Raw genomic sequence first — 25,439 nt, forward strand, 5'->3', positions numbered from 1 at the left:
AGAGATAAATAATTAATTCTTTTCGATCCACATCTATACACTATTAAACCGTCGCTAAATCAAAACATATAACTAATACTCTCAAAACTGCCATGAAACTAACAAAATGACGATTTCAAAACCGTCGCTATTTTCAATTTTCGTTCTAGTTATATATATACACATTTAACGACGGTATATCATAACAAAATAACAAATTACCATACATATATATATATATATATATATATATATATAAAAGATAATAATTGTCAATGAATAATAGAACTACTACTCATCCTTCGTTAGTTGTCTCATTCCATCACGTTTGGCATATATCATACCAATTAAGAACCATCAAGTGTTGGATGCACTTGTCATTTCACTCATTTGTCAACTTTTTTAGAAGAGGACAAAGAATAGTGATTATACTATATGCATGATGTGTATTGTTCTACCTCATTATAATCCAAAACCTAAGAGTCAAAAGAAGCTGATGAGGAAGAAAACACAGCCTCAGATGTTCAAATCACAGAGAATTTAATGGTACCTACATACCATGCTTCGTTTGAAGACACTTTTAGGGTCTCCTCCTCCGTCTTATATGATATGATATGCTTCACTTAGCTACCAAGGATGAAAAAAAAAATATTATGTGACGATCTTTTCTTTATATATGTTGTTTCAATAATTGTCTCATAGTGCTTCAATTCGTGTACAAAAATAAATAATAAATAAAATTTCGTAATATATTTTTATGAATCTAATTTTGATACATTGCCAGTGTAAAGTAATTTTACATGTGTATTCAATTACGTAACGACATATCAATAAAAATAACTACCTTTCGCATTACCACATGAATAGTCATGCAAAAGAACGAAAGTAATTACACTGAGTGTATCAAAATTAAACTTATTTTTATTTGTAAGATTTTTACAATGTAATTCATGCTTCAATCAAAGATTTTTTATTGCCGTAGTGAGATATAATTATATGTATATATGTATCCAAATTTATCATGTAATTAGGAAATGATATTTTTTAGAGAAAATTTCACTCCTCTCCCCTGCGAGATGCTAAAATGACACTTCTCTCTCCTCTATTTTATAAATGTACATTTCCCTCCCTTCTAACTTTTAAAAAGCCTCCTCTTTAATCAATTTAAAACTTTTTGTATTAATTAACTAATGTTAACTTTATCCATTTTTTAAGAAAAAAATTATTTTAAAAAAAAAAAATCCATTAGCAAAATTTTTTTTCATTAAATTTTGCTTACTAAAATATCCTTTAATAAATTATTTTTTTATTGATTAAATTATATTTTTAAAAAAATTTAATAATTACATAATTTTTTTCTAAAATACCCTTCAATAATTTTTTTAATTATTAAATTATAATTTTACCAAAATTTTCGTTAACAATTTGTTTATATTTTACTATTAATTTTTTGATATCTATATATATTATTTTAAATTAAATAAAAAATTTTAGTAAGATTATTTTTCAATATTAATATATATTAATTGTTATACATATTAACAGTGATAAGATTTTTTTATTTAATGTAATAATAATATATATTGATATCAAAAAATTAATAGTAAATATAAAAATAATTATTAACAAAAATTTTAGTAAAATTATAATTTAATAATTAAAAAATTATTGAAGGGTAGGTATCTTAGAAAAAAATAATTTAATTATTAATTTTTTTGAAAATATTTTGGTAAAAATATAATTTAATCAATAAAAGAATAATTTATTAAAGGGTATTTTGGTAAGAAAAAATTAATGATAAAAAATAAAATTTTTGTTAATGGGTATTTTTTCAAAAAATAATTTATTTTTTCTTAAAAAATGCATAAAGTTAATATTAGTTAACACAAAAAATTTAAAATGGATTAAAGAGGAGGTTTTTTAAAAGTTAGAAGGGAGGAAAATGTACATTTATAAAATAAAGAGGAGGGGAGTGTCATTTTAGCATCTCGTAGGGGAGGGGTGGAATTTTCTCTATTTTTTATTACGAATAAATAGGGATGTCCGCGGATCGGATCGGATCGGATATGGCCGAAAATTCAATCCGATCCGCACACTTTCCATCGGATCGGATCGGATATAATATCCGCACTTTTTAGTGCCGGATCCGATCCGCACATTTGCGGATCGGATCGGATATCGGATATATCCGCATTATTAAAGCTTCTCTTTTTAATCATATTTCTATGTAAAAAAATTCGATAAAAATATTTCTTTGATAATTTTAAACTTATTTATTCCTAAAATATTTTTAATCAAACTCTCTCTAAATAACAAAAATAAAATAATACAATATATGAATAATAATTATTAAGTAAAACATACAAACAAGTAAATATAATACCAAATATATATATTTATTTATTTTTTAATTATTATAGTGCGGATCTACGGATCCGCGGATCGGATATGCGGATGTAGAGCAGATATCCGCGGATCGGATCCGATCCGATCCGATCAGATCAATTTGCGGATCGTATCGTATCCGCAATTTTCGGATCGGATGCGAATATTTACCGCGGATCTGCGGATACGATCCGATACATGGACACCCCTACGAATAAATTGACTACCTATTATTTATATATAAATTAATTCTCTAACCTAGTTATCATTAGGCATAAATTGCTATTGATAAATTGTTAGTAGAGGTATATATATGAATTAATAGTTATATAACACATTTCTTTACGCAATATTCTTGTTTTTGGGTTTGAAGCGTAATTATGTATGTACTTAATTTTTTTAAGGTTTAATTACTCTGTTGATTTCTATAGTTTTGCAAAATTTTCAATTAGATCCTTATACATTTTTTTTCTTTTAATTGAGTCCTTGCATCAATTTTTTTTTTAATTGGGTCTCTACATTGTTTTTTCTTTTTTTTAGGTCCCTATACCAATTCTTTTTTTTAGTTAGGTTTTTATAAAATTAAGCCAATTACTACTAATAAATGAAAAAAAATTAGTGCAGAGATCCAATTAAAAAGAAAAAAAAAAGTATAGAAATATAATTGAAAATTTCACAAAACTATAGAGACCAACAGAATAGTTAAACTTTTTTTTAATAAAGATAAAATTCAAAACTTTTTAGTAGTTATAAAAATCCTAGCAATGTATAGCTTAATCAGTTAGTTAGATAAAAATATAAACATAATTATATAACTAATACAAAGACCCGTCAAATTAAAATATTATTCTCACATATATAATCTCAATATGCTAGACCATTGGCTTATTTTTCTCCACATCGAAAGTTACTTATCTAATTAGGAAAAAGGATCGTTTAGAATATCATATAAAGGCAATTATACTGATATGCCTAGTTAGCTAGGGTGAGATTTAAGAGATTCTTTAGCACGCAACAATAACGATCATAATAGCCCCCCATTCGTGATATGAATAAATAAATAAATTGCACAAATTGCGTTTCATAATCAGTGGTAGAACCCTTCATTCCTTTTTCCCTTTACCTTTTAATTTGTCTAAACAAAAAGGTGAACTTTTGGAATTATGCACTGTTAATAACAAAATAAAGTAGTATATATATATATATATATAAATATTATTTATACATTAAAATTAATTACTAAAATATTTATGTATAAATATATATGTAGTTTAATTTAATTTTAATGTATATTTATGTTTCAATATGTATTTTATACTGATAACTAATTTTGATGACTTGTTTTGATATACACTTAGCATAATCGTGTATATATATCGTTTTCGAAGAAACCAACTAAAATATAGCCAACTTGAAACTAACTAATTAAAATATAATTTTTTATCCCTTCTAAGTTTTCAAATTTTAAAATTAAAAGTAAAAACTATTTTTTTTTAATTAGTTAATTTTAAATTTACTATATCCTAGTTGATCCTCTAGACATTTTATATATATATATTATTGCTATTGTGCACTCATCTATTACAATATAAATAGATAACGTTTAATATACTTATATGAACAAGCATTACGTAGTGTCTCACTGTCTCCCATGATCATTTACTAGGTATAACATGGGTTATTGAGCATATTCTTTTTTTTAATATATAATAATCCCCAGCAGCAATGTATAATTCTATATAAGAACATAATTAATCCTACCCCAATATATGTATGTAGAAATCAAACTCTTTTTGGCTAAACTCGTTATTACTGATGCTCTTTAATTTACCTAAGAGGTTGGAAAATTATCTTGATGGTGGGGGAGAAAGTAGGCAGCAATGTCATTAATTAGAGTGTTAATTGCACTTTATGTATGCATGAATTTTAGATAATGTATATTAAAGTTTACATGAAAAGTTACAAATTAAGTTTTTAATGCATCTATTATATATATTTATTAAATTAAAAAAATTTTAAATTTCTATTAATAATAATTTTAATAAATTTTAATTAAGACACTTACTAGCAACTCTTTTTGTTAATGATTGGTTGAATATTAGTTCAAGAACTTCACCTTCACCAAAAGTTTAGGAGATGGATGATTTACACATTTTCCAAGGTCATGAAGTATAATGTACATTAGTTGGATGGTATATTACAATTAACCCTTGATATCATTATTAGAGGGTTAAAAGAATTGTTTATTAAGGTATAAAAAAGAGATTAAAATAAGTAGGATTAAGAAATATTAAAAATTTAATATTATAAAAAATAAAAAAATTTATATAAAAATTAATTTGATTAATTTTTAAAATTTTAGGAATGAAAATAATCTATGCATGTATTTTCAGGGACCAATTTGATTTTAAATAATTTTTTGACATATCAACTAATCATCTTATGATACTTGGCATTAACTTATTACATCATCATGCCACGTAATATATATATAACATGATATGTCGTCATCTAACTAGCATAAAAACCAATTTGATTTATATTCATCTTTCAAAAATTAATATATATATATATATAATTAATTAATTTAATTTTTTAAAAACTAATAAAAAAATAAATAATTTTTTAAGAACGAATTTGACCATTAATCTACGATTAAACATATACAGAAAAGGAAATATTAAAAATTTAAAATGTCAAGAAACGGAATCTCCTATGAAATATAGGTTAACAAAATTAAAGGGATATATATCATATAGTGGTGATGTTGGGGTGTCTCCAATTTAAAGACCATTATATGTATATAGATTGTTGTTGTTGGATGTGATTCCGATCCATTATCTCCAATTTACATGTAAAGCTCATCAATCAAACAAGCACATACAATTTGGACTCTAAGTACATAGGACACTCAAAATCTTTGTAAAGTATATATGGCGAACCACCAATAAATCAACCATGATATCTTGCAAAATAAACATGTTTGGATGTTTTTTTTGAAAATCAATTCTTTGTTTTTCACCTACAAAATTTTATCTAATAAGAATTTTTCATACATAAATTAGTTGCCCAGCCACACCAGCACCATCTATACATTTTTCTTCTCACCGGTAGATATAGCGGCGGTTTTTATTGGACAAAAATTATTGATAAACGATTTTATAGTGCTTGATCAGATTTAAATACTGAAATATAAGAGCCAGATTTAAGTATAGATTTAAAAAAGAATTCTTACCAAATAAAAAAGACTCTTTGATTTATATTTTTTATCGTTTAAATTTGAGTATTTATAAATTTAGACTATTTGATTTTTTATTTTTGAATAATAACCATAAAATCAGATCTTTCGATTTGTTTGATTACTATGTATAAAAAAATAAATTTCATATTAGAAAAAAATACGAGAATTTACAATAATATAGAATAGCACACATACATTATTCCATTTAAAAAAAATTAGCCGCATATTGGACAGTCTTTTGAATTAATTAATAAGAAATAATTGTTTTATTTGAAGTCAATATTTAAGTTTAGTGTGGGTTAGTAGATAATCTTAAAAAATAGATTTTTTTTAAATAATTAAAAAATAAAGTATAATTTTTAATTTTTTATATTTTTTTTATATTTTTTTTGTTCGATTTATAAAATTAATAATAAAAAATTACACTTTATTCATTTAATTATTAAAAAAATTGAAAAAATCTATTTCCATCGAATTTACTATTCATCTAAATATAGATTTTCGTCAAACTGAATAACAGAACTAACTTTGTTCTTTAAATACCAAAATCAAATTAAACACCACTCTTGATGTACAATTCTCACAAGTAATCTACTTCATTGGATCCAATTGGTTTGGGTGCTGTTATATTGTAGGAAGAGTTTCAAGTGTATCGAGAATACTGATATTTCAGTTATTTTAACCGTTGATTTGAATTATAAAAAATATATATGATATATATTAATTGAAATCAACTGTTAAAACAATTAAAACACCGATATTTTTAGTACATTTAAAATTTTTCTTATATTATATTTCTTAAATCTGTTATTGCAAATAAAGCAAGTCTTTTCTAACAGGAATTGATTCTCCTCTGACCGTTTGAATGAAAGGTTATTCTTATATTTTTATAAGAATAGTTTTTTTTTTATTATTATTATAAAGCTTAACATTCATCAAAGACAAAAAATTTATAATATTTATAAGTACGAGACTGCAGATGCTAAAAAATATATTATTATATATGATACAATTTATATTTTTATATAATAAATTTTTAAATAAAAATTTTGTTTTGTTTTTTTATAAACTAAAAAATAAATTGAAAAATCTAAATCATTTGAATGCCACTAAATATAATAATACAATAACACTGCAAATTCATGTGATTTAATCCAGTATTACTGTAATTCAAAGAGATACAGTGTTTTTTTATCAATTCAAAGAAAAAGCTCTATTCACACTAAAAAACAGAACAAGAACTACTTGAATAATCAGCTAAAGCTGAAATATCTTGCGACTTGGAGAATAAAATGTATTTAATTTAAACTTATATCATTGATTGATAGTTGCGGAGATCGGAAACTAGGTGACAATTTAAAAAGAAATTAAATGCACTGACATATATATTATCTCCTCACTATTCTTTGAAAATAAAATTTCATTGTTATATATATAAAAATGATCGACTATATTAACTGTAAACTAAATATTAGTATTTATCAAAAGAAGTAGAAGTACTTAAATTTAATATGGAGATCAGTTTGATAAAGACATTTAAAATATTTTTTTTTAAATATGTTTACATGTGTCATGATATTACTGGATATCTTTATTAAATCGGTTAATAATTTATTTTTTAATAAACCAGAATAAAATCGGTTTATTATAGCAACAATAATAAACCCAATTATTCGCATTATAATTAATACATCCGATTTAATCCAATCGATTTACACAATCTAAACCGAATCATATTTAAATTTTTGATAAAAAGATAAATATATCCCTGATTTTTGTTTAAAATAAAAAATAAAAAAAATCATGATCCAGTGGATTATATAAATTGGTCCGTTCAACCAGATCTGATAACAATTAGATTTATTATTATTGTTATAAAAAAATCGGTTTTATTCTATTTTGTTAAGAAATTAAAAAATAACCAATTTATTAATACGTCCAATAATAATGTGACACATAAATATCTCCACAAAAAGACGTTTTACGCATTTTTACGAAAACATCCTCCATTTAATATACACAGATCATATTTACTATGTATTGAAGTTCATCCATTGTTTAAGACCTTATATATGTTGTCTTTATCTCAACGAAATTGTGACTAATACAGGAGAATAGTTAGTTTATGTGCACACATATTTAGCACTAAAATAAAATTAAAGGAATTTCTCTTGAATCATGATCTTTTGTAGTCTTAAAAGAAATATCACAAAATTAAAATGGTAATTATCCATTAAAGTTCAACTAGCTTGTGATATTTGTACTTTAAAAAATCAGCACAAAAGATCAGACACCATTATATTTTTCATGGTAAGTTTTATGTTAAATTGTGTACATAAAGTCATCAATGAAATTGATAAAAACAACCGATCAAAATATATAAATTACATAAGCTTTGTCACTTGGTATAACAATTAAGTTGATAATTGATATTAACATCTTAATTAATTATTGATGCTGGCAGATTATTGGTAAAAACTTTTGGGTACTGTTCAGATTAAATTTGGTGAAGTATATAACTCATTAAATTTAAAAAGGAGAAAAATCTAAAACGGCCTTAACAATTCTCTCGAAAGACAACGAGACCCTTAATAAAAAAAATTCAACCCGTCTTTTGACAATAACTTCGAAAAGACAACGAGGTCTTTATGCCAAAAAAAGTCAACGTTGTTTTTTTTACACAGGGACTAATCAATCTCAAAAAAAATAGAAGCCAAATTGAGTATTTTTTTTCTTGGGGTCTCGTTGTCCTTTCGAGATAATTGTCAGAAATCGAGTAGGGTATTCACTCGATTTAAAAACCTCAAAATCCGTCATAATCGAAAACAACTACTCAAATTGTGATTTTATACAAAGCTAACTACAATATTAACTACCTAAGATCAGTGTCATCATCAAATTATCAAAAATTTTATGTCAAAGATATCATAATTATCAAATTACATAGCTTATTTTGAGAGTAGTGCCTGTTTTCAACATTAATAACAATCAATTTGTTCTTTTCTACCATAGTCCCTACAACTAAGTACAGAAACAAATTCAAGAAGACATCATACAAAAATGGAACAAATAAAGAAGAGAACATCATAACTCATTCAAGAAATAGAGAAAAGAAGAGAGATATTTATGCAAAGCTGGAAAAACTATAGAAAGTCTTCTTAGTCGAACGTGAATTTGGCGCCAAGAAGGGAAGTGACGCTGTAAATGCAAAGAATAAAAATAGATATATTTGATCAATTAGTAATAAAAAAGAGTACATAAAAAGTTTAATTTAAATTGTGATTCAATTGGATTAATTTAAATTTGAAAAATAAAAATAACTATTATGGATAGTGGGGAGAGAATTGAAACAGTTATCGTAAGATAATCGTTTCAATTCTCACGTAGTTATCATAATGACTAATATTATTGTTTTTCATTAAATAATTTCTCTTTTTTTAGTACTAATTAATCAAACATATCTATTTTAATCTCTTCTACCAATTTTTTTATGTACTAATTACATGCCAAAAATTTAAATTATTGATATTATTAATATTTTTTATTATTTTTAATTTTTTAAAAAAAATACATGTATCTCGTTTACGTATCTTGTTATACTGTAAATAAACGAAATATGACAACAGAATTTAAATCAGTAAATTCTCATAAAAATATTTATTTCGATAAATATTATATTTATTTTATTTATTAAAATAAAAAATCCTCCAATGAGTCATAATTACTAATTACACAAATAATATGTTACTGACCACACACTTTTGACCGGGTTGCTGTGTGATTTCATCCATATTCATTGATGAGAGACATGGGAGAAGAAAAGCAATGGACACCAACAAAAGAAAAATGGCAAAAAACTAATGGCACACACTCACATTTAATGGTAGATATGGCTCAAAAAATCATGATTGATGTTTTAATCTCTAAAGCTTAATAAATATTATTCTTAGAGTAAAAATTTATTCTTTTTTTTATGAGTAATATAATATTTTAGTCATGTGCCTAAACTATTTATAATTTGAAAATAAGAAGCAAATACTTTTTTTTTTCTACTCTTATTTTTAGTCCCATCATTTCGATATTTTTAAATACTTTTTTTATATTTTAAAATAACATATATGCATTTCACTTTAATTTGGTCCTTTCACAACACAAAATGCAAAAACTAAATTGTTATTTTATTTATGCATATAAATTTTAAACAAATTAAATAAAAAGAATAAAATGATCTTATTATTTATTTTATTTCTTTTATATATTCACTTTTTATACTTATTCTTACTCTTTATTTGAAGTTAATAGTAAAAAGATTAATTAATTAATTAATGTTTTCCAATTCAATTCGAAACAAAATAATTTTAAAATGAAATATATAGAAAGAAAATAAAAAATATATATATAAAAGCATAACTCTTTACGGGAAAATACATATATATAAAATCAAACAAACTTTTCATCAAAAGCCTGCTTTTAGTTTATTCCCTCCTTTTTAGATTCAATGTCCAATTCACATATTTTAAAGTTTTAAAATATTTATTCTTTTTATGATAATATTTAAGTAGTATATTTTAATTTTTTTTTTATCTTTTTCCCTAATAACTATCTAACTTGAAATTATAAAGTATAATATCAATATATACTATTAGTTGAAGTTTAATTATTTTTTAACAAATCATCTTTTTAAGAAAAAAATTGTGAATTAACCTTTTTTTATAAATAATCAACTAATATTATTCTTTTTTTAAAAATTTCTTTTCTTTATATCATAACATTTTAAACCACTAACGTAACAATTACTCATTTATTTTTATTTATTAATTTTTTGTTAAAAATATTATTACAAAAAATATCAGTTTTATCTACTTTTACTTATTATTATTATTATTATTATTGTTATTATTATTATTATTATTATTATTAAAGTAACTATTAGTGTGAAATATTTTCATCTGAATACAATAGTTAAAAGTTATTATATAATTTAACGTATTTAATTAAGAGTTTAATTTTGACATATTTATAAAATATTTTATATTACTATATAATTATTTATGCTAATATACTGTTATGTGATTAAATGTATCTATAAAATAATTTTATATTAATAGTATATCAAAATTAAATTTTTTAATTGAATTACTTAATAATATTATTATTATTATTTTTGTATGAAAATATGTTCAATTGTTCATAAGTAATCATTTTATTTCTTATATATATGTAATGTTATTTTGACAAAAAAAAAAGTATAACTAACCAACAATATTTTTAAACAATACGTAAATAATGTAAATTAATAGGGTTAAAAGAATAAATTTAATTAGTAACATTAAATTAAGGTGTAATATATTTTTATTTGATTAGTGATTATTCATATTATTCAAGATAGTCATTATTTACCCAGCACCCCCTTTAACAAAAGATTTAAGTTAGAGAGAGAAGTCCTTACTTACTCCAAGACACTGAAGGTTCTCTCTCTTTCTCCCTTCACGAGTGTCCCACCACCCACTTCCAAAGACACACCCAAATCTCTCTCTCTCTCTCTCTCTCACCCCCTTCCTATATATAAATACCAATTCACACTCTTGAACCACTCACATCAATTTCAACGCTCTCTCTCTCGTTACTATTTTGTTGATTTTGAGAGAGGAGAAACAATTATTAAAGAGAGTGATAGTAGTAATAATAATGGAGAATCATACTAACGAAGAAATTCCATCAGCACCATCAACACCAGCCACACCAGGGACTCCAGGTGCACCTCTCTTCGGAGGTTTCAGATCCACCAACAATAATGGTGGAGGTCTTAGTAGAAAATCACTCCTCAAGAACTGCAAGTGTTTCAGCGTTGAAGAATGGACCATTGAAGATGGTGCTTTACCCAAAGTCTCTTGCTCTTTGCCACCTCCTCCTGTTCCTCTTGCCAGAAAGGTAGTACATCTCTAACTAACTCCCACTTCCTATCGTAACTAATTTCTGTTACAAACTGTTTCGTCACATAAAACGCCATCTCTAACTAACTTGCTCCCAACTCCTTCATAACTAACTTTTCTTGTAACCGTTTGCTCACTTAACTAATTTCAAATTTGTATGATCAGGTGGGAGCTGAGTTCATCGGAACGTTCATTCTAATGTTCGCCGGAACAGCGGCGGCGATAGTAAACGAGAAGACAAATGGATCCGAGACTCTAATTGGCTGTGCTGCCGTCACTGGCCTTGCTGTTATGGTGATCATCCTCTCCACCGGACATATATCCGGTGCTCATCTTAACCCTGCTGTCACCATCTCCTTTGCCGCTTTGAAGCACTTCCCATGGAGGAATGTAAGAACTTGTCAATCATATATAATTATTTATATGTCATTATCTTTCAACTCTTTATGGAGTGTGCTGAGATTCGTGTATTTTTTAAAAAATAAATTAAATATATGATAAAAAATTATATATAATTATTTTTATATGAAATTAATATAAAATTAAAAATTTGTTAATTAATAATTTAATTAAATTTATTAAATTATTTAATAATTTTTAATTAATTTTTTTTTACTAAAGATAGGAGACTCGAATCCGCAACCTTTTAATTAAGTATGGGGAGACTATGCCATTTGAACTATTACTCATTGGCAATAATTTTTAATTATTAACTTTATAAAAAGATAATTGTATATGAATTTTTACTAAAATATATATGGCATGCATGCAGGTGCCAATGTATATTGGAGCACAGATATTGGCATCAGTGTGTGCGGCATTTGCACTGAAGGGAGTGTATCATCCATTCATGGGGGGAGGAGTGACGGTTCCTTCAGGAGGATATGGCCAAGCTTTTGCTTTAGAATTCATCATCAGCTTCAATCTCATGTTTGTTGTCACTGCTGTCGCCACCGACACTAGAGCTGTAAGCATATATTATATTATCTCTATAATATTTAATATGCTAATTGCCAATAATTTATTCCTTAATTAAGTAATAATAATAAGGCTAATTAGAAAAAGAAGTATATTCACAATGTTTAGTTTAGGTGACGGAAAAATAAATACCGCTTAATCCAATCTCTTTTTATTATTAGTTTTTTTAATATTTTTAGGTTATGTTAACAAAATTAAGATAACAATTTTCTTTGTATAAATTTTCATGTGTCTTGTGCAGAAAAGACTAAGAGTGTGTTTAATTTGTATTTACTTTTAGTGTTTTATGTTTTTAAAATTTTATAAAAAAATAAAAATTTATTATTTTGTTTTTTTACAAAATTTAAAAAATAAAAAAAATACTAACCTCAAGCACTATAAATGTTTAAAATATTTTCATATAATTCATGCAAATTTATACATAAATAATTGTGTAAAATAACTTATAAATTCTTACCTTATTACAAATATTTTAAAGTAATATTATAAGTTGAAACTCTAAATTACTATAAGTTTATTTTATTATTTTGTAGGGAGCAGATTGAATAATATATAATTTTTTTGTTTTATTTATTGATTATTATTATATGATTGGGTGCATTTATTAGTAGTAAGACATCCGAGGCTGTACATGTTTAATCTGCAAGCTACAAAGGACAAGAGTCAATGAAAAAAAAATATTAAAAATGGGTGCATATGCGTCTGCAATAATTGTAGTTTTCAATGAAGTGAAGTATTATATAAAAAACAATAAAATTTTCAAGTTCTCTCTGAAAATGGATACTCTGATTTTAAAATTTTATAATTAGTCATTTTTTAACTTTAGTAAACATAAATACTACTCTATTCATTTGTTCTTTATTATCTTCTAATTAGTTTAAATTTTTAGAAAAAAAAATTATTGTTACTGAATAATAATTATGTTTATTTACTAGCTAGATACGTTTAGAACAAATTAAATATATCTTGAATAAAGGACATTAATTTGCTGTGTGTTGCACTATTAATCAGATAAATAAAATAAAATAATTTTATTTTTTTTAGTATGTGTATGGCCATATGGGTAATTAAGAAACTTTGTGAATAGTTGAGTAAACCAAATAATTGGTTGTATATATCTCTTTATTATTATTAATTTATTATTATTATTATTGAAAAAGAGTCAACCCAGACAAGCAGCCTTGATGGTAGGGCGGTGCCAATAAAATCCAAATTAAAATGCTATGGACTATGGTTGCCATATTTGAGTCAATGAATATAGAAAAAATAATGTTGAAAAATATATTCATCTATATTAGAAGTATTTGTACTTGGTCCCCAATCATTCAACTTGCATGAATAATTTTCTTTATATATGTGACATGAACATGTTTTGGCAGTGAGATTTTGGAATCTGTGTTTGTTTATTGCACCATGAACGTAACTCTTGCTTATAATATTGATTGTATGTAGTAACAAAATTGATATTATGTTAACATATTAATTAAAAGGAGGATGTGTATGTGTTATAATATTAAATATTGATGAAGTTGTTTATGGTGATAAATAAAGGTTGGAGAGTTAGCGGGAATCGCGGTGGGAGCCACTGTCATGCTCAACATACTCATAGCCGGGTATGTCCTTTTATCAAACAAATCTACTTCACTTTCATATAATTATATAAATAATTAATTATTAATTTATTATAATAACATTTATATATAAAATTTGGTATAGATATAATTATTCATATTATTTTTTTTATTAATTTAAATTTGTAAAATGAATAATTTTGTGATATAGTATCAAAATTTTGTGTTTAAAAAATTTAAAATTTGATTTTTAATGAATACTAAAAATAAAAAGATAATATAAAATAAACAAAAGAAAAAAAATAGACTTATATAAAAATTAAATAAATATAAAAAAGATCCTTATTTAAAAAATATTAGAAATATAATTATTTATATTATTTTTTTTATCAATTTAAATTTTTAAAATAAATAGTTTTAAGACAAAATTAACTATTTTTAATTAAAAAACGATTTAATATAATTATTTTTTTAGATGAGAAAATAGAGGAGAGAAAAACATATTAAAGATAGAGAAAGAAAGAGAGAAGGATAATTTTTTTGTTATTTTTTAATCATAATAACAAGGGCATGCATGCATGACTCACTAGCTAGGAGGTAGGAACAACAATAAGTTTGATCATACATTATTGTCCTTGTGTGTACATGAACAATTACATAGACAGATTAATTAATTCTTTTAGGAAAATTTATATCTCGAAGAGAAGATTATTAATTATTATTGTTGATATATAGTGGATATCTAGTGCTTTCAAATGTCAATTCAATTAATAACTAATTCTTAGAACATAAAAAATTTAAATAAATTCTGAAAATTGTTGTATATTTTTGTGGTGAGCAATAGTTTCGTAACACATACATGCATGTTGGGGTGTGGACCGTATTATGGTTATACCAAAGTAACTTTGTTCTTCAAGATCAACTTGAATAAATTCTTTATATAGGGGCTATATAATTTTCATGTCTACTCAATATATATGGTCCCCATTATCAGCAAGATAATAATAATAATAATAATAATAATAATAATAATAATAATAATAATAATAATAATAATAATAATAAAGGGTATACGTTGAGATAAGAAGGAAAAAAATATGCTTTCATAAATTCTGAAAATGAAAGACATGTTCTTTCTATTATTCATTCCTTCACGTTATTGATATTCTCACCATATGATTTTGGTTTAGAAGGGTTTTTGATGGATTAATTAATTATTATTATTATTATTATTATTATTATTATATATATATATATATATATATGTGTGTGTGTCCTACTAGATTAATTTGTAATCACAAATAATTGCACAAATATCTGAATAAAAATAAATAAATAAATAAAAAATAGACTAAGAAAAATACTAAATACTTATGATTATGATTGCATGCATATTGTTTTCTTAAACTAATTAATAAGGTGATATTATTTAATTATTTTTTTTAAATCTTGATATATATAATTCTCGTAAATTCAAAAATAATACATGTTGATTATTGTTAAGAAAATGTTTAAGTCAAACTAGTATTTATTATATAAAAAAAAAGTTGTGCAAAAAAAAACGATATCTATACACATAATTAAATGTAAAAGAATTCCATTGTCTATATAGTTAAACATAAATTAATTATTATAATGATATTATTAATTACAGGCCAGCATCAGGGGGATCAATGAACCCAGTAAGAACATTAGGTCCAGCAATTGCAGCAAATAATTACAAAGCAATTTGGATTTATTTGATCGCTCCAATTCTTGGTGCACTTGGTGGTGCTGGTGCTTATTCTGCTGTTAAACTTCCTAATGAAGATGAAAACCCTGAACTCAAGGCTCCTTCAAATCATGGAAGCTTCAGAAGGTGATTATTAGAATAATTGATTATTAGAATCAACCACACCGGACATATATAAACTTATATGTATCATATAATAAATAATATATGTAAAAAAAAGTATATATATATATATTGTGGAAATTAGCAAATGAGAATAATAATAATGTTTGCTATATATGCATATATATTATATATTAGAATGTAATGGTGTTTAGATATATGGATAGAATTGGTTGGGTGAAAATCCAAGAAAAAAAGTGAGTATAAATTTGGTTCTCTATTGGTTAAGTTTTGATTAAACAAAGGGGATTAATTTGGATGGATAATGGATTTATACTTTTTTTTGTCTCCCTTAAATTTTTGAGTTAACATGTGATATTTTATTTATTTTATTTATAATTTTTTCACTTAATTATCGTGGTTTATTTAATTAGGTTTTTTCAATTTTGAATGATTTTTTAAAATAATTACACCATCGTGTAGCCATTTAATATTTTTAACGATGAACATTCACGTGTAATTATTTTTATATAAAATTAAAGTTAAAAACTTTTAGATAGTAATTTAATCAAATATATTAAATTATCTAACAATTTTTAACTAATAACTTCACATAAAGATAATTATATATAAATTTTTACCATTTTTAATATGCCAAATTTTTTATTCGCTCTTTTTAAAACTATCCTCTTAATACAAAATAGTTGCTTGTAATTAGAAAAGTATAAGTAAACAATGAAAATATTAAACAATGTGAATAATAGATATAATTGCATTGAATGAATAAAAGAATTACTAATTACAAATTACAATCCCAAAAAAGAAGAGTAGCATGACTTATTGCACTTAGAAAAAAGAAAAAGAAAAACAAAAGGAACAATAATAAAGACAAAGAGAAGAACACAAAAAAATGATTAGTAAGTTAAGTTATGAGTGAAGTGATGAGTATTATTATATCTACCATCAAGTGCTCGACAGAAAGAGACTCTTCCAAATGAATTAGAAAGCACCAATGAAATCAACTTTTTCCTCCAAAGGCCTTTTCTTTAGGCAGAGACGAACTTTCTGGAAAAAGATAGTCTTTTGAATAAAAAATTTACACCACACACCTGGCAGAAAAGATATGATATGATATAACTATATAAGCATCAAAATGGTCCATGATTTCAAAATAAAATAAAACAAATAAGAGTTTAACATTGAGATACCTACAATATATATAGTATTAAATAATTAAATAAATTCATCACATTTCGTATGAATTATTTAAGTAGTGTTAAATAATTTTTCATCGACATAATAATATACGATAAATAGTTAAATCGTTAAATTTCTACGTAACTTTTTTTATTATGTGTTAGAGATATAATTATTTATGTATTTATTTTTATTAATTTAAATTAAAAAAATAATATTATGATATCAGAGTTTCTATAAATAAAAGTATAGAGTTCGATATTTATTGAATATCAAAATAAAAAATAGCATAATAAAAGTACCATCAATTATTTAAGTTGATGTGTTGTAGTGCAAATGTGAAGTCTAGCGGCTTTAGTTGAAAAGGAAAAAAGACAAAAGCTTTGGTTTTGAATATATAGTGAAGCAATAAATGGAAACCATTGACATTTTTGTTTTCATGAACAAAAATGAAGAAAATTATTGCACCCAATCATGCTAATAGTTTTCTTTTGATGCATGCTTAATGCGATATTATTAGCCTATAAACCAAACAAGTGAGAAATTAAAGGTAAATGTACTTTACTTCCTAACATTTGAATTATGCGCACTTGATTTCCTAATGCTTGAAAATGTGTTAATAAAATCTTACGAGTCTATTTGTTTTGTGCTTATTTTTAAAATTTTAATTTTGATATTTTTAAGATTTTATAAAATAATATAAATAATAAAATCAATTTTAATATTATTTTTTTATACAATTCTAAAATTAATTAAAAATAAAAAAAACAACCAGCATGCTTTCGCATTTTAAAAAAGTGTAAATAGACTTTTTTTATTATTATTACTATTATTTTTAGACGGGTGTAAATAGGTCTTTTTTTTGTTTAGTTTTTTTACGATATTTTTTAACTCGACAAGCTAAAAATTAATTCATCGTGGATCAAAGAGCTCCATTTAAGAATTTGTCGAAGACGAATGAATTATTCTATGCTCCATTTAAATGGCCCTTTTTATTAACATTTTCACTAACTAATCTGTTAATGACTTAATGGATTGGATATGCTTAATAAACATGAGAAGGGGAAAAATTAAGAATATGGATTAAATTAGGGTTTTTATTAATTTATTTATTTTTCTTTTAAGGGTTTTTTTTTTTTGGTCATGATTTTAAGGGTTGAAACTAACTTCGTTATTGTTTTCTGTTTTGGGCTAGCGCTTTCAAGTTTCAATTACCCATTTTTGGGTTAAGGCCCTTTTTCGTATTAATCAAAACCCATTGAAAGGAAAGAGTGAAATGAAGGCATGTACACAGTACTTATATGTGCCTAAAATGTGACCCAACAAATATTTACTTTTGTCTTATATATATGAAAAAATTTGGAACTAAAATATATGAAAAAAATTCGTAAATCTTCTTGCAAACTAGCAAATTAGACCCTAAAATTAGTGTATAAACAAAAGATATTTCAAACAATTGAAATAACATTATTTAAAAATACTCTAAATTTGATAAAATTATTTGATCATCAATTTATTATCTTTTTATCACGCCAATGTTATTTTATTAACAGAACAATATAAGTTAATAAATGAAATATTTTAACAAATTTTTCATATATTTGATAGATTTTTATTATGTAAACTATTTAAAATTTATTTTTGTCAAATCAAAATCTTTAAAAGTATATTTTGACAATTTTCTGTAAATCTTTCCATCTATTTACATATCTTATGGAAAGTTCAAAACTAAACTCTATTGCTTAATTAATAATTGTCTCAACTCACTTGAGTTGTAGATTAAGATATAAATATAAATATCCATGTTGGTTGCTTGTAGCAATTTCTTCTCAATAACAAGTCTTCTCAAAATAGATCAAGAGTTCCTTCCTTCACAAGAAAGCAAGTCTTTTTATTTTTTTATTTCATTGTTTAATTTAATTTTGTTGCCCCGTTGTTTAGCTTATAAAAAAATGTATACATATATTTAAGGTTTAATTATTTTGTTGGTCTTTATAGTTTTACAAAATTTTCAATTAGGTTCTTATATATATTTTTTTTTAATTGAGTCTTTGTACCAAAAATTTTTTTTAATTGGGTCCCTACACTTTTTTTTCCTTTTATTTAGGCCTATGTACCAATTATTTTTTTAGTTGGGTCCTATAAAATTAAGCCAATTACTACTAAGAGGGACTTAATTGAAAAAAAAAATTTGGTGCAAAGACCCAATTAAAAAGAAAAAAAGTATAGGGACCTAATTAAAAATTTTACGAAACTATAGGGACCAACAGAATAATTAAACCTATATTTAATTAAGTATTATTATATTAACAAAAATAATATTTATTATGTTAAAGACACATTTTTATTAAAATACATAATATGTTAATATAATTATTATATATTTATAAAATAAAAATTTTACTAATTATATATTATATATTAATTAAAAAAATATAAAAAAAAAATAAATAAGAAAGAGGAGGAAGTAATGGCAACATTGTGAAGTCGTCTGTCCCGCCGGAGCAGACGCGCTGTCTTCATCCTCAAACAAACCCACCAAAATAATTCTTTCTTCAGAAATATCAAATTTCACAAACCCCAACACAACGATCTTTTTTTTTTTTTAACCATTTTTGCTTTTTTTCCTCATCAATGGAGGTGCCAACTTCTTGGGATGCACTTCGCAAGCAGGTTCCGATTATTTATCTATATGCTTTTCTTTGTGTTTTTCTTCGCCAGATTTGATTCTTAGTATGTTGTAGATTTACGAAATTTGACGAGGAAATATGCAATTCGGATACCCTTTTGGTCAAAGTTTCGATCTTTCTTTTTGGGGTTTCTTCAATTTGTTTGTCGGTGATGTGTAATTCGTGGGTTGAGCTTATAAAAAATGGTTTTTGTGTGCTGAGAGAACTTAATTTGATGAATTGAGGTTGCAAAGAGTTGTAATGGTGGTGGATCCGGGATAATTCTGGAATGTGATTTAATTTGGGATACGTTCTGATTTTGGGTTTGGTTTAGTTTTTGAGAATTGATGAGGGTTTTGAATTTTGAAGACTTGAGGTTACTTGAATGAGAATTCTGTTCCTAGATCAGGTTCGTTTGTTTATATAGGAAGATTTTTAGAACCCTGATTTGATCTAGAAATTAGGTAATTTGTATGTTCATCTGATGCATCTAGAAAGAAAATGGATGTGAGTGAGACCAATAGATATGTGTTAGCTCTCTTTGATCCAACTCCCTTCATGTGCCATGGTTGTCGTATCGAGCTTTAGATTGTTGTTTCCGAACCAGGTGTTTGACAGTAGATTGTGAATGGATATTGCGATTTGTAATATGTGATCAATGCGAATGATTAATAGAAACTCTTTAGAAAATGTGAATTCATTGTGGTATTGAGTGACTTAGTAATGATCCTTTAGTTTGATTTATTTGTATGCATTATGGAAATGAATGATGCGAGCTGTTAGAATGGTAACTTTTTTTTAGAAACTTTCCTAGATTTTGTATCATGAGGACTTGTTACTTGTTAGAATTTCACAATGTTCTATACCAAGCATATCATTATTCATATGTACTTTTTAGGGACATCAAATAATTCATTCAAGGTGTTTTTATCTATTTGTCCGTTAAATTTCGATTTTGTGAGGTGAATGATTGATTATTGATAGATGAATATTTCACCAATCTTTTGCAGGCGAGAAAACTTGAAGCTCAGTTGGATGAGCAAATGAATCTGTATCGCAAATTGGTCTCTGCCAATGTTTCTACAAAAGCTGATGCCGCTGAGAGTGATCTAGAATCATGGATTGATCGATTACTGAAACAACTCCAACAAGTAAACTCACAGATGCAAGCTTTGGTATCAACTGGTGGGTCAGAAGTGGTTTCTCATACTTTGAATAGACACCAAGAAATTCTTCAAGATCTCACCCAGGTATTCTATGGTATCAGCTTGATTTATGATTTTATGTGCCTCTAATTCTGCTTTGATTACTTTGAATTCCTTCAACCTTTTGAACTTTTCGTACTGAGCTAAGACATAAGTGAACTCCAGGAGTTTTTTCGCCTTCGCAAAAGTCTTCGGGCTAAGCAAGAACATGCTTCACTACTGGAGGATTTTAAAGAATTTGATCGAACTCGATTAGACTTGGAAGAGGGTTCTGAACAGCATGCACTCCTAAAAGAACATGCATCCATCAGCAGAAGTACAGGACAGGTTGGCAACACAAACGATTCACCTTACTTTTCTGATATAACATGGCATTCTGTATCTTTTTCCATCCAGATATTCCCAGTGGAGTGCTAAATATTATTATATCATAGGTGAACCTTTATTGTTGTTGTTGTTACCTGTTACTATGAGTATGATGTTGTCAATAGCGTAGTATTTGATTTGGGTATTATATAATTTTGCTTCAGCTGGATTTAGTTATATTGGAAGAAATTGGTTTAAACACTGCTTTCGTCGTCGTTTTTTATTATTATGATTTATTTTCTTCAAAGATTTGGAAGGTAAAAAGTAAAACTAGGAAATATTTTTGGATGTTCATCAACAACGATACGCCTTTGATCCAGTGCATATTTCAAGAATGAAGAACAGTTGTCTAGTTTTAAACTGGGGTTGTCTTACACTGAACCATTATGATTATTATTTTGCCGTAGATGGACAATGTTATTTCACAAGCACAAGCAACACTTGGCACGCTTGTACTCCAACGTTCAACATTTGGTGGCATCAATTCAAAACTCAGCAATGTTAGCAGTCGCCTCCCAACGGTATGACTCTTGTCATAATGGATTTCACTGTTTTGATGTTTTCCATTTTCGCAATTTACTTTCCAAATTATCTTATGAGAGATAGAGTAAGATTGCAAAGAAGGACAATGCTTGTACTCAGATAACCAATGATATAGATCTTCGCATAATCTTTTACTCCAAGAATATCCCAATTAGATCCACACCGTTGGATTATCTAGATGCTCGAATTTAACTTGTGCGTTTAAGTAATTCTCGCCAAAGACATTGAACAACAATTTTAGTTTATTCGTGAAATATGATGTCACAAGTTATTAGCATGCATGAATGTTGTTTGAAATCGATCGGTGTTGCATTATAGCCATGCCCTCATTGGTGCTACAAGGCTTAACTGTTATTCTTGTTGGATATCGTCCGAGATTCTGCCGCTTAATGTACTGCTTTTAATTATGCTGCAGGTAAATACCATACTTTCGGCAATAAAGCGAAAAAAGTCAATGGATACCCTTATACTTTCTCTAGTTGCATCAGTTTGCACCTTTCTCATTGTCATCTACTGGCTAACCAAATGAGGCGGTTTTTTCTTCGGGTTTTCGGCACCCGTTTGAAACTGTTGTATGCTGCTTGTTGTCTATTGTTATGCTTACTGAAATGTACACCATGGTGAAGAAGGGTCAATTTTTTGGAGTAGTGTTATTGTTCATTTTATTTGTTTATAATCTTTGTATGAGAAGGTTTGTTGTTGTATAATTTTTGTATGACAAGCAATGTTGAGTAAAGATCAGATTGTTCCTGAAAAATTGGATCATGTTTCTTGTTTAGGATATCCAATATTCACATAGCATGTGGAAGATTGGAGGTGACTTATTGTTAATAGTTGGAATGAAAAAGGCATTACCAATATTGTTGGAATGTTAATTATTTTATTTTATTTTATTTCAGTTTTTATTTTTATCACTTAATTCATATACGATGCTGATATTCATTGTGCTGCTTTTAGATTCCTAATGTGATTTTGCTCTCATAAGAGGTAGTGCTTAAAATGGTTTCAAAAATATAATGGTTGAATCTAAATAATTCGGTATTGTGGTTAAATTAAATATGAATACATTTAACTAACTTGGGTTGATCGAGGTGTCAGTTCATAATTTATTGAGGTGTCAGTTCATAATTTATTGATTAGCGATAGATACTTAAATGGTGCTTAGATCCGTTGCGGATTAGTTTTTAATTTGTCGGTCTGTGAATTGGTATTTCTAATATTGGGAAAATATCTTCTCCATTTGATGTAAACAAATGACAATATCAAAAATCCCAAGATATTAACACTCACATATTATGTGCCATGAAGCATAAAGAATTCAATTTGCTCTTTTATTTGTAGTTCTAAATAATTATGAGGTGATCAATATTTTCAGTTTTTTTTTTTTTTTTTTTTAAGGAAGTTAGCTAATCCCTTCTACCAAGAATAGGATGATTGTGATTGAAAATAGATTTTTTTTTTTTTATATAAAGTCATTAGCAGAACAAATATTTTGTTTAAAAAATTTGTGACCACGAACATATAATCTAACCAAGATAACTAGAACAAATCTTACTTGAAAAACTTCATAAACAAAGCAAGACCATGCAGCTGAGGCACAACATAGATGGCATACCTATCTGCCTCATACAACGCGGCATTTGGGTTCTAATCCCAGCTGAGGCTGGTTGTTGGTTTAAGAACGCATAATATCCATGGTAGTGTGCCTAGAATTAGAGGTTGTCTAATTCACTTGACAAAAAAAAAAAAAAAACATCATTCTAGAATGATTACTGATTAGAAATTTTATTTACTTTTCCTTTTTCAATTTTTATTTCAAACTAATTGGAAATTTATTCAAGTTGAATATTCACATATTTTTCCATTTCTTATTTCTTTGCATGGGTTGAAGAGAAGAGAGTAAGTGGGTTAAATTTCAATATTCATAATGACCGGAAGTAATAATGTTATTTAATCTATGTAATTAACTAGGCTTTGTTGTTGATATTATTTTTAAGATTCTTATTTAAAAAGGCACTTATTCTAATGAAAATCCAAAACATTTTTCGATTAAGATATTTGTTTAGACACACTTTAAAAACGTGATTTATGAAAAAAAATTAGCCGTTTAAAGAGAATAGCAACGCTTTTAGATAAAGATAACACATTTATAATATACTAAAATTAAATCTTATAATCTATCATCCAATAGTCAGAAAAAAGTATCTTAACATGAAGATAATTATAGAATTTTCATTAAAGTATATATCATTTAAAAAAATTTGTTAGAGATATAATTATTTATATACTTCTTCCTATAAATTTTTGACAAAAGTGATTTCATGATATAATATCTGAACTTTTATAATCTAAAAATCTAGAATTTGATTCTTATTATTGACTTGAAAAAACAAAATTCATAAGACAAATAAAAAAAATCTAAGTCAATTTTATGTAAATTCCAAAAAAAATTCTTGTGTGAGAAAATATATTACATATATATTTATTTATTTTTATCAGTTTAACCTTTTAAAAATACTTTAAACCCCATACCTAATTACCCTCCAAACCTTAGATTACTTTCAAAATGAAAATTTCATACAAGTTTTCACTTGAGTCTACTTTTTCCCTCATAATCTAAGAAAATTTTCAAGTGTACCGTTATACCGGTGTATCAGTAATTTTTAACCGTTGATCTTAATTATAAAAAATATATATAATATATATAATTAAGATCAACGGTTAAAAATCACTGATACACCGATATGACGGTACACTTGAAAATCTTCTCATAATCTATTTAATCCTTTTTAGTTTACCAAAAAGAATTTAACTTTTTTTTTCTTTAAAAAAAAAAGCACATGATAATATGATCTTATGACTAATGGGTTATAGACACGTCTAGGGTTTTTTTCAATAGTGGAGTTTGAATCATCCGTAGATGTTCTTGTATTTGGTGTGATGGGTTGGTGATTGACAACACATTATTGAATCACTCTTTATTGACATTGTTTCATACAAAGTAAACAAGCAATGACATATTATGAAGGGATTTTGGGTCAAATTTAGCCAAGCAAACACAATAATACCAAAGAATAATGCATGCACTTTAAGCAATGGAGAATACTTATCCTTCTTACATCATCTCCAACCATAATATAATGCATGTACTTTAGTTTGATGTTTTCATTGACATTTATCATTATCACTTAAGGATTCTATATTATGCAAAATATCATATTCTTTCACATAAATCCTAGTCTTTCTTTTTAGGTCTTCACCTTTTTTATTTTATTTTATTTCTTTTTTCATATACATCATCTTATGCTCTCTTTATTTTGTCCATTATATTGATGTTACCTTAAGATTAAGAGTATATAGTTTCAAAGACTAATTAAGAGATCACTTAATTAAGAATATAAAGTTTATATGTCAATTCAAATGATCATTTTTGTTGTTTGAGTATCATTTAATAATTTTAATATATATAGTTGTTACCATATAAGAAATATTTTTAAGGTATAATTTGAATAACAACTATGTTAAGTGTATACTAAAA

General features: G+C 25.6%; 2 protein-coding genes across 2 annotated transcripts; both read left to right on the forward strand.

The window, feature by feature from the left end:
- Window positions 1-11,194: 11,194 nt before the first annotated feature.
- On the forward strand, window positions 11,195-16,083 carry NIP6;1 (NOD26-like intrinsic protein 6;1). The gene is made up of 5 exons (XM_016321264.3): window positions 11,195-11,536; window positions 11,704-11,928; window positions 12,311-12,505; window positions 14,068-14,129; window positions 15,742-16,083. The coding sequence occupies exons 1-5, from the start codon at window positions 11,294-11,296 to the stop codon at window positions 15,947-15,949; spliced, it is 933 nt and encodes a 310-aa protein (XP_016176750.1). The 5' UTR covers window positions 11,195-11,293; the 3' UTR covers window positions 15,950-16,083.
- A 3,483-nt stretch (window positions 16,084-19,566) lies between these two features.
- On the forward strand, window positions 19,567-22,794 carry LOC107619159 (Golgi SNAP receptor complex member 1-1). Its single transcript, XM_016321399.3, has 5 exons — window positions 19,567-19,791; window positions 20,798-21,037; window positions 21,158-21,319; window positions 21,766-21,879; window positions 22,317-22,794. Exons 1-5 carry the CDS (start codon window positions 19,753-19,755, stop codon window positions 22,428-22,430), a joined length of 669 nt encoding a protein of 222 aa, XP_016176885.1. The 5' UTR covers window positions 19,567-19,752; the 3' UTR covers window positions 22,431-22,794.
- Window positions 22,795-25,439: the final 2,645 nt, after the last annotated feature.

The sequence above is a fragment of the Arachis ipaensis genome, chromosome B9 (genome assembly GCF_059453495.1).
Source record: "Arachis ipaensis isolate K30076 ecotype BB chromosome B9, ASM5945349v1, whole genome shotgun sequence".
In the NCBI taxonomy this organism is placed as follows: domain Eukaryota; kingdom Viridiplantae; phylum Streptophyta; class Magnoliopsida; order Fabales; family Fabaceae; genus Arachis; species Arachis ipaensis.